This window comes from Eriocheir sinensis, chromosome 24 (assembly GCF_024679095.1).
Source record: "Eriocheir sinensis breed Jianghai 21 chromosome 24, ASM2467909v1, whole genome shotgun sequence".
In the NCBI taxonomy this organism is placed as follows: Eukaryota; Metazoa; Arthropoda; class Malacostraca; order Decapoda; family Varunidae; genus Eriocheir; species Eriocheir sinensis.
This window is the reverse complement of record NC_066532.1, coordinates 17,626,503-17,637,626: the sequence shown is the minus strand read 5'-3', so window position 1 is coordinate 17,637,626 and position 11,124 is coordinate 17,626,503. Positions and strand designations below refer to the sequence as shown.

Sequence of the window (11,124 nt, the reverse complement as noted above, 5' to 3'; positions counted from 1 at the left end):
TCCGTTTTTTTTTTCTTATTTTCTCTCTTTTCTTCTTTTCATCATTAATATTTTCATCTTATTCATTTTCTTTCCTATCATTATTGCAACAGTAGGCTATCTCCATTTTTTTTATTCTGTCTTTTCTTCTTTTCATCATTAATATTCTCATCATCTTATTCATTTTCTTTATTCTTTTCATTATTGCAACAGTAGGCTATCTCCGTGTTTTTTTTATTCTCTGCCTTTTCTTCTTCCTTTCATCATTCGTATCCTCATCATCTTTTTCTTATTATTTTTTCTCTTATTATCACATCCTTTAAAACACCTTCCCCCTTCTCTTTCCAGTAACGCCACAATTGCCTCACATCGCTTCAAGGTGACCCAAGTCTTAAGCTGAATCTCGGCTTGCTGTTTTCTACCATTGCAAAAGCTAACCATCACCTTCTTCCCGTTCTTCTTCCCTTTCCTCCCATTCCCTTTTCTTCCTTTCCCTCCCTATTCCCTTTTCTTCCCTTCCCTCCCTATTCCCTTTTCTTCCCTTCCTTTCCCTCCCCATTCCCGTTTCTTCCCTTCCCTCCCTATTCCCTTTTCTTCCCTTCCCTCCCCATTCCCTTTTCTTCCCTTCCCTCCCTATTCCCTTTTCCCTTCCTCCCATTCCTTTTCTTCCCTTCCTCCCTATTCCTTTTCTTCCTTCCTCCCCATTCCCTTTTCTTCCCTTTCCTCCCATTCCCTTTTCTTCCTTTCCCTCCCTATTCCCTTTTCTTCCTTTCCCTCTCCATTCCCTTTTCTTCCCTTCCCTTCCCATTCCCTTTTCCTCCCTTCCCTCCCTATTCCCTTTTCTTCCCTTCCCTTCCCATTCCTTTCTTTCCCTTCCCTCCCTATTCCCTTTTCTTCCCTTCCCATTCCTTTCCTCCTTCCTCCCTATTCCTTTTCTTCACTTCCTTTCCCTCTCCATTCCCTTTTCTTCCCTTCCCTTCCCATTCCCTTTTCCTCCCTTCCCTCCCTATTCCCTTTTCTTCCCTTCCTTTCCCTCCCCATTCCCTTTTTTTCCCTTCCCTCCCCATTCCCTTTTCCTCCCTTCCCTCCCTATTCCCTTTTCTTCCCTTCCATTCCCTCCCGATTCCATTTTCTTCCCTTCCTTTCCCTCCCCATTCCCTTTTCCTCCCTTCCCTTCCCATTCCCTTTTCTTCCCTTCCCTCCCTATTCCCTTTTCCTCCCTTCCCTCCCCATTCCCTTTTCTTCCCTTCCCTCCCTATTCCCTTTTCTTCCCTTCCCTACCCATTCCCTTTTCCTTTACCACCCACTTCCCTTTTCTTCCTTCCTCCCTATTCCCTTTTCTTCCCTTCCTCCCTATTCCCTTTTCTTCCTTCCCTACCCATTCCCTTTTCCTTTCCCTCCCCATTCCCGTTTCTTCCCATCCCTCCCGATTCCCTTTTCTTCCCTTCCCTACCCATTCCTTTTCCTTTCCCTCCCCATTCCCTTTTCTTCCCTTCCTCCCTATTCCCTTTCTTCCTTCCTACCCATTCCCTTTTCCTTTCCCTCCCTATTCCCTTTTCTTCCCTTCCCTCCCCATTCCCTTTTCTTCCCTTCCCTCCCTATTCCCTTTTCTTCCCTTCCCTACCCATTCCCTTTTCCTTTCCCTCCCCATTCCCTTTTCTTCCCTTCCCTCCCTATTCCCTTTTCTTCCCTTCCCTCCCCATTCCCTTTTCTTCCCTTCCCTCCCCATTCCCTTTTCTTCCCTTCCCTCTCCATTCCCTTTTCTTCCTTTCCCTCCCTATTCCCTTTTCTTCCCTTCCTTTCCCTCCCCATTCCCTTTTCTTCCCTTCCCTCCCTATTCCCTTTTCTTCCCTTCCCTCCCCATTCCCTTTTCTTCCTTTGCCTCCCCATTCCCTTTTCTTCCTTTCCCTTTTTCCCTGTCTTGCAGTAACCGCTCTTTGTTCACATTACTACAAGGAAACAAGGTAACAAACGCATTTTAGTTTCCTGGATTATTCCTTTACGAAAGCCATATAGTTCCTTTCCCTTCCCTTCCTTTTCCCCTCTTGCAGTAACTTCACTATTGATCGACTCATATTGCTTCATGAGGACCAAAATTAACAGCCGGATCTTGCTTTACTGGATTCTCACATTACGAAAACTTTTAAACGTGTATTTTTCTTCCTTTCCCTTGAAGAACAAACCTAATGGCAGAACAGGAATATCAATCAGTTTTACTCAGGGACGAAGCCAAGAGGTGGACTTTTGGTTTGGTAACAGTGTTTTCCTCTCTTGAGACAAAGCAGGATTCACTCATTACAAGGCTTATGTGTGTTCCCCTTCCTTTCCCTTCAAGAACAAACCTAATGGCAGAACAGGAATATCAGTCTTACAGGGACGAAGCCAAGAGGTGGATTTTTGGTTTGGTAACAGTGTTTTCCTCCCTCTTGAGACAAAACAGGATTCACTCATTACAAAGCTTATGTGTGTTTCCCCTGCCTTTCCCTTCAAGAACATACCGCAAGAAGGACATAATATAAAACCAAGTAAACAAAGAGGTGGATTTTTGGTTTGGTAACAGTATTTTCCTCTCGAGAGACAAAGCAGGATCGTTACAAAGCTTATGTGTGTTCCCCTTCCTTTCCCTTCAAGAACAAACCGTTACCAAGACATAAAATAAATCCAACCTTGCAATGACTAAACAAAGAGATGAAATTTTGGTTTGGTAACAGTGTTTTCCTCTCTCGAGACAAAGCAGGATCATTACAAAGCTTACGTGTGTTCCCCTTCCTTTCCCTTCAAGAACAAACCGCTTTCAACACATAAAATAAAACCAACCTTGCAATGACTAAACAAAGAGATGAAATTTTGGTTTGGTAACAGTGTTTTCCTCTCTCGAGACAAAGCAGGATTCACTCACTACAAAGCTTACGTGTGTTCCCTTTCCTCTCCCTTCAAGAACAAACCGCTTTCAACACATAAAATAAAACCAACCTTGCAATGACTAAACAAAGAGATGAAATTTTGGTTTGGTAACAGTGTTTTCCTCCGTAATGAGAGGTTGAGACATAACAGGATTCACTCATTACAACGCTTATAAATGTGTGCTTCCCTTCCTTTCCCTTCGACAGCAAACAGCAAAAAGGGAAATCATATAAAACCAACCTAAAGGGATGGCGGAGAAGGGGGAAAAGGGAAAAGGAAAATGGGGAGGGGGACGGAAAAGGGAAAAGGAGTAAAAATGAAAAGGAGAAGGAAGGGAAAACGGAAGAGAGGCAGAAAAAACGAAAGAAGAAGGAAGAGAAAAGGAGAAAGGGAGGGAAAACGGAAGGGGGAGAAAAAACGAAAGAAGAAGGAAGAGAAAAGGAGAAAGGGAGGGAAAACGGAAGGGGGAGAAAAAACGAAAGAAGAAGGAAAAGGAGAAAGGGAGAGAAAACGGAAGGGGGAGAAAAAACGAAAGAAGAAGGAAAAGAAAAGGAGAAAGGGAGGGAAAACGGAAGGGGGAGAAAAAATGAAAGAAGAAGGAAGAGAAAAGGAGAGAGGGAGGGAAAACGGAAGGGGTCAGAAAAAAAGAATGAGAAAAAAAGGGAAAGTGGAAAGGAAGAAAATTAATGAAAAGGGACGAAAAAGAAAAAAGAATAAGAAAGGGAAAGGGAAGAAAAGGAGAACACACACACACACACACACACACACACACACACACACACACACACACACACACACACTGACAAAAATAACTATTGATTCAGCTTTTTTTTTTTTTTGTCTTGGTTCAGTTTTTTTTTTTCCTTCCTCTCAGAAAGAAAAAGAAAAACGAAAAAATAGTCCTTGCGTATGTGTGTGTTTTCCCGAATGCTGAAACGTGTGTGTGTGTGTGTGTGTGTGTGTGTGTGTGTGTGTGTGTGTGTGTGACCTTGGCGCGCCCTTTACAAAATTGGCCCGGAAACAACTTTGAGGAATTTTTATATTATGCGGTATATACTTTTTGTTAACATTGCCTCGAGAACAACAACAACAACGACGACAACAACAACAACAAAAACAGGAACGCATTTTTGGCCTTGATAATAAAAAACGAGATGAAGAACAAGAACAAAAACAAGAAGAAAAACAAGAACAAGAAAAGGATGATGATGGTAATGGCGTAAAAGATGAAAAAAAATATACATAACTTTACTAAACTGGTCCGGAAACAACTTTGAGGAATTTTTATATTATGCGATACATATTTTTTGTTACCACTGCCTCGAGAACAACAACAACAACAACAAAAACAGGAACACATTTTTGGCCTTGATAAAAAAGGATGATGATGGTAATGATGTAAAAGATGAAAACAATAAACGTAACTAAGTGTAGAGAGAAAGCGGTGGTCGAGTAGTCAGTGTACGGGCGTGGTGAACCTGTGGACCCATGTTCGAGTCCCACCGAAACAAGCTGATTTTTTAAGCCCTCGCCCACATGCTGCTCAGATCTTCAGTCAACCTTAACTTCAATAACTTCGGTCAAGTGGAGCACCGGGGGGCAGCATGGGCCAGGCAAGAGTCACACATCACGGGAGCCACTATAAAAAAAATTCGCCTGCGCCACTAACAAGGGGACCCCAAAAATGCCTACAGGCGCTATCTGGGACAAAAGCTCATCACCACCACAACTACCAATAGCCTACCACTAAATCGTGTCCTCAATGAACCTCCCATACGGCAAGGCTACGGGGTCAAGACTGGTTCCCTTCCCTTCCCTTCCCTTCCTCTTCTCTCTGTGTCTTTCCCTTCTCCATTCTTTTTTATTCTTTCCATGACTTCCTTTTCTCTCTCTCTTCTCTCATCCCCTTCCCTTCCTCCCTTTCCCTTCCTTCCCTTCCTCTTCTCTGTGTGTCTTTCCCTTCTTCATTCTTTTTGATTCTTTCCATGACTTCCTTTTCCCTCTCTCCTCTCTCATCCCCTTCCCTTCCTTTCCCTTCCCCTTCCTTCCCTTCCTTTCCCTCTTCCATTGTCCTTTCTCCTTCCACCTTCCCTCTCTCCTCCTTCTTCTTACCTCTTCCCTCTTCCTTCTTCCCCTTTCTCTCCCCCTCCCCTTCCCTTCTCCCTTCTCCCTTCCAATATTTTCTTTTTTTTTTCCTGTAACTTCTCCCTGTTTCCTCTTCCCATCCTCCTTTTTTTTCCCCTTCCTGACCCCCCTTCTTCTTCCTCTTCCTCTTATCAACTTAAACCGGTTCTCTCCTCCTCCTCCTTCTCCTCCTCCTCTTCCTCCTCCTCCTCCTTCACGTGGCATCTTCGCTCATCACCTCACCTCCAAACACCAAAACCACCACCATCACCACCACCATCACCACCACTAGGCGTCCTTCAGATCAAGGTCACCACCATTCACCACCACCACCTTCATCACCACTACGTCATCACCATTCCGTATCATCACTATAGTCATCATTCATCATCATCATCATCATCACGAAACATCAATAATAATAATAATAATAATAATAATAATAATAAGAAGAAGAAGAAGAAGAAGAAGAAGAAGAAGAAGAAGAAAAAGAAGAAGAAGAAGAAGAAGAAGAAGAAGAAGAAGAAGAAGAAGAAGAAGAAAAAAGATAAAAACAAGATCAAGAACAATAATAATAATAATAATAATAATAATAATAATAATAATAATCATGAAAAAAAATATCATTCATAAGTAACGAAATATCTTACTATAACACCTTCAAGAATACACACACACACACACACACACACACACACACACACACACTCCCCCTCCCCCCCCTCCACACAACCCCCCACCCCACCACACACCCATAACACCAGAACCTCTCTATAAAGGGTTGGATCCTAAGACCACAACTGTCAGCTCTTCACGCCTCTATAGCCTTGACCAGCCGCGTGTTTTGTGGGGAGGTAAAAAGGAAAGGGGATCGGGTAAAGGGGTTGGATCCTATTACCGTATAAGGGTTTAGATCCTATTACCGTATGTTACTTCCTGGATCGTGTGTGTAGAGGGTTATGTAAGGGTGTGGGTTTAGAAGAGTGTTGGATCGCCTTTTTGTGTGGGATTAGGTGAAGATGCTGAGTGGGAGGAGGTGGGGGTGGAGGATAAGGAGGAGGAGGAGGAGGAGGAGGGATGAGAAGAAGGAGTTGTATTTAAAGAAGAAGAAGAAGAAGAAGAAGAAGAAGAAGAAGAAGAAGAAGAAGATGAAGAAGAAGAAAAAGAAGAAGAAGAGGAGAGGAGGGGGGATGAGGAGGAGGAGGAGGGGGGGATGAGAAGAAGGAGTTGTATTTGAAGAAGAAGAAGAAAAAAAAGTAGTAGAAGAAGAAGAAGAAGAAAAAGAAAAAGAAGCAGAAGCAGAAGAAGAAGAAGAAGAAGAAGAAGAAGAAGAAAAAAGAAAAAAAAACTTATTAATCACCCTTATCAAACTCAATCTACTTAAACTTCGATCAAGCCTCCTCGCACCCTTCATGCACCTTCCTAGACAGATAAACAGATAGACAGACAGATAGATAGATAGAAAGACAGACCCAACCAAAGTTCACGGTTGAAAAAGTATAAGCTACCCTTTTCTTTTTTAACCTTATACTTCTTCCCCTTTTGACTGAACCATGAACTTTTGAGAGCTCTATTTTTGAAGGGGAGAACGGGGCGGAGGAGGACGAAAAAGGAGGATGAAGAAAACGAAGGACAGAGGAAGAATTGACTTTAAAGAGAAGAAAATGGAGATAGAAATACCGAAAGAGGAGACGATAGAGATGAAAGACAGAGAAGAAGCTAAACAGAACATTGAAAGAGAAAATATCGAATAAGGGAAAAAAAGGACACTCGGTTATAAGTGACACAACTAAGAAAACAATAGAGAAAAAGACAACCAAAGAGAGAAATACAGGAAGAGTTAAATGCCGAAAAGGGAAGAAAAGAGAACGAAGGAAAACAAAGGACAGTCGGACAATCTGAAATTACTGAAAATAAGAGAAAAACGAAAGAAAAATACTTAAAGAGAGAGAGAGAGAGAGAGAGAGAGAGAGAGAGAGAGAGAGAGAGAGAGAGAGAGAGAGAGAGAGAGAGACCTAAAAGAAGAAACCATTAAGAGACCAACGAAAGAAAGAAAGAAAAGAGAAAGAAGGAAAACAAAGGACAGTCGGACAATCTGAAATCTACTGAAAAAAAGAGAAAAACGAAATAAAAATACCTAAAGAGAGAGAGAGAGAGAAGGACCTAAAAGAGAAGAAACAATAAAAGAGAAGGATAAGAAAAAAAAAAGAAAAAAAAGAAAACAAAGGACAGTCGATGAAGCGTGAGTCAAATGAGAAATTACGTTAATATTATGTCTAAAGAAATACTTCATTGTTCTGAAAAATAAACTTAATAATAATATGTCTGAAAAATAAACTTAATAATAATATGTCTGAAAAATAAACTTAATAATAATATGTCTGAAAAAGGAACTTATAATATATCTGAAAATAAACTTAATAATAATACCTATGTCTGAAAAATAAACTTAATAATAATAATATCTGAAAAATAAACTTGATAATAATGTCTGAAAAATAAACTTAATAATCATATGTCTGAAAAATAAACTTAATAATAATACTTATGTCTGAAAAATAAACTTAATACTAATATGTCTGAAAAATAAACTTAATAATAATATGTCTGAAAAATAAACTTAATAATAATACTTATGTCTGAAAAATAAACTTAATACTAATATGTCTGAAAAATAAACTTAATACTAATATGTCTGAAAAATAAACTTAATAATAATATGTCTGAAAAATAAACTTAATAATATGTCTGAAAAATAAACTTAATAATAATAATAATATGTCTGAAAATAAACTTAATAATAATGTCTGAAAAATAAACTCAATAATATATTTAAAAATAAACTTAATAACAATAATCTCTGAAAAATAAACTTAATAATAATATGTCTGAAAATAAACTTAATAATAATGTTTGAAAAATAAACTTAATAATAATGTCTGAAAAATAAATCAATATGTCTGAAAAATAAACTTTATAATGTCTGAAACATAAACTTTATAATATGTCTGAAAATAACTTTGATATGTCTGAAAAAAAATCATGTCTGAAAAAGTTTAATCTGCAATATTAATGTCTGAAAAATAAACTGAATAACATGACTGAAAAAAATTATAATGCCTGAAAGAGATAAGAGAAAATAATAATGATGAATAAAGATAAGAAAGATCAGAAAAAAATTATAACGCCTGAAAAAAAGATAATAGAAAATAATGTCTGAAATACCGATACTAATTACATGTCAAAAAAATAAAAATTAAACATACTATACCTTTTTCATAACAGGCCTATAAAATAATTAAAATAAATGTCTGGAAAAGGATATAGGGAGTGAAGGACAGGGCGGGTTAGGTTATATCATTGAGACGCATGTGGTTTTCTCTTAATTATATATGTATGGTTACTTGTATGGGAATGTATGTAACTGTGTCCGTGTGTGTGTGTGTGTGTGTGTGTGTGTGTGTGTGTGTGTTGTGAGAAGGGATTGAGACATGAGAGGCGGAGGAGGAGGAGGAGGAGAAGGAGGCTGTAGGGGTAAGAGGTGGGAGAGGAGGAGAAGGAAGAAGAAAAGGAAGAAATAAAAAGAAATGGAGGAGGAGATGAATAAGAAGTGGAAAAGGAAGAAAAAGATGGAAAGGAGGTAAAATATAAGTGGAGAAGGTGAAGAAAGGATGAAAGAGGAGAAAGAGAAGAAGAAGAAGAAGAGGAAGAAGAAGAAGAAGAAGAGGAAATAAGAGTAAAGAAGTGGAATAACCCTAACAATTTTTACCACAACACAAATGAATAAAAAACAACAACACTTACTTAGTCTCAAGGAAGAACCGAACGGACAGGCGTATCATCTCACTTCACTTCATATCATCATACTTCGTTTCATATCAACCTCTTCCTTCCCTCTTCACTTCGTTATCATCTCATTTCACTTCTTCATAATTACCGTGCACTTCATATCCTCCCCCCCCCCCTCCCCTCACTTCACTTCATCAACACTTCATATCATCATACTTCGTTTCATATCAACCCCCTTCCTTCCCCCTTCCTCTTCATTTCGCATCATCTCACTTCACTTTTTTCATAATTGCCGTGCACTTCATATCCTCCCCCCGTCACTTCACTTCACTTCACCAACACTTCATATCATCATACTTCGTTTCATATCATCCCCCTTCCTTCCCCCTTCCTCTTCATTTCGCATCATCTCACTTCACTTCTTCATAATTACCGTACACTTCATATCTTCCCCTTACTTCACTTCAAATTGCCTCACTTCACCGTCACTTCACCACCACTATCACCACCACACAAGCCACTGCCCAGTCACCCACTCACTCACTCACGAAAAAAAAAGAAAAAAATAATTAAAAAGAGAGTTCACAAGAGGCTGGGGAAAGATTCTTCAGTCTCGGTTCGAAACAGTTCATGAGGCTTCGAAGCATCCTGAGAGAGAGAGAGAGAGAGAGAGAGAGAGAGAGAGAGAGAGAGAGAGAGAGAGAGAGAGAGAGAGAGAGAGAGAGAGAGAGAGAGAGAGCCAGCAGGAAGTAAGAACAGAACCAGAAAACTCAGAACAGACGGAGAACTAAAAAACAGAACTAAGAATGAACAGAGAACCAGGAAATAAAAACAGAAAGAAACAAAAAACATAAAGCAAGGACTCAAAACAGAACCAGGAAGTAAGAATAGACAGCGAACCAGAAACCATTAATTAAAACCAGACAAAAAAAAACAGAAACCATGAAATAACAGCAGACGGAGAAACAGAAACCAAGAACTTAGAACAGACAACAGAACCAGGAAGTAAAAACAGAGAGAGAAACCAGAGAATAAGACAGACAGAGAACCAGGAAGTGAAACCAGACAAAGAACTAGAAACCAAGAACTGAGAACAAACAAACAGATAACCAAACAGTAAGACAGAAAACCGGAGACGAAAAAGTAAAGAGAGAACCAGAAAACAAGAACAGACAGAGAACACAAAAAATAACAGACAGGGAACCAAGAAAACAACAAGACAGGAAAATAGAAAACAGAAAACTCAAAACAATCAGAGAACCAGGAAGTAAACAAATAAAAAAAAAAAACAGAAAAACAAATATAGACGTAAAACTTGACCATAAAACACAACACCTTACCTCAAAATAAGACGGTCCCGGGGGGTGTCCGCAAGGGAAGGGGTGATCACGGGGGGGGGAGGGGGAACGGGGGGGTTGACCTTTCCCTGTGACCTTGGTAGAGGGGGGATGGGTAAAAAACTTGCGGGGGGGGAGGCTGGGGGAGGGTGTTGGTGATGCCCCCGGGGTGAATGGGTGAAAAACAGGGGGGAGGAAGGGGGGGGGGATGGTAACACACCCCTTGGTCTTCTCCCCCCTCCTCTCCTCCCCCCCTTGTGGTCTCGCCCCCCTTCACTTCACTTCATTAATCATCATCTCACTTCATCTTCATTTTATTTAACTTTTTTTTTATCTCACTTCACTTTGCTTCATATAATTTCACTCCTGTTTCCTTCATTTCAAATTCATATCACTTCATATTTCACTTCACTTCACTTCACTTCTCCACTTCACTTCTTCACTTCACTTAACTTCTTTTCACTTCGTTTCATCCTATTTCACTTCATTTCACTTCACTTCTCCACTTCACTTCTTCACTTCACTTTAACTTCTTTTCACTTCGTTTCATCCTATTTCACTTCATTTCACTTCACTTCTCCACTTCACTTCTTCACTTCACTTAACTTCTTTTCACTTCGCTTTATCCCATTTCACTTCATTTCATCTCACTTAACTTCATTTTCACTTCACTTCACTTTATTTCATCCCATTTCACTTCATTTCACTTCACTTCTTCACTTCACTTTAACTTCTTTTCGCTTCGCTTTATCCCATTTCACTTCATTTCACTTCACTTCTCCACTTCACTTAACTTCTTTCACTTCGCCTCATCCCATTTCACTTCATTTCATCTCACTTAACTTCAATTTATTTCACTTCACTTAACTTTATCTCCACTTCATTTCACTTCACTTCATTTAATTTCCACTTCAATTCTTTTTTATCTTTTTATATCTATCTGTGTCTGTCTGTCTGTCTGTCTGTCTATTCCTTCTATCATCCTTCTCTT

The 11,124-nt window shown here is 39.6% G+C and overlaps 1 protein-coding gene across 1 annotated transcript in view; it reads right to left on the bottom strand.

Annotated features, from left to right (window-relative positions):
• The window catches only part of LOC127002984 (uncharacterized), a 63,420-nt gene extending 54,461 nt beyond the window's left edge, over positions 1–8,959 (bottom strand). The window contains exon 1 of the mRNA XM_050869335.1: positions 8,812–8,959. Coding sequence (XP_050725292.1) covers position 8,812 — 1 coding nt within the window. The 5' untranslated portion in view covers positions 8,813–8,959. The remainder of the gene's footprint in view (positions 1–8,811) is intronic.
• Between the last annotated feature and the right edge of the window lie 2,165 nt (positions 8,960–11,124).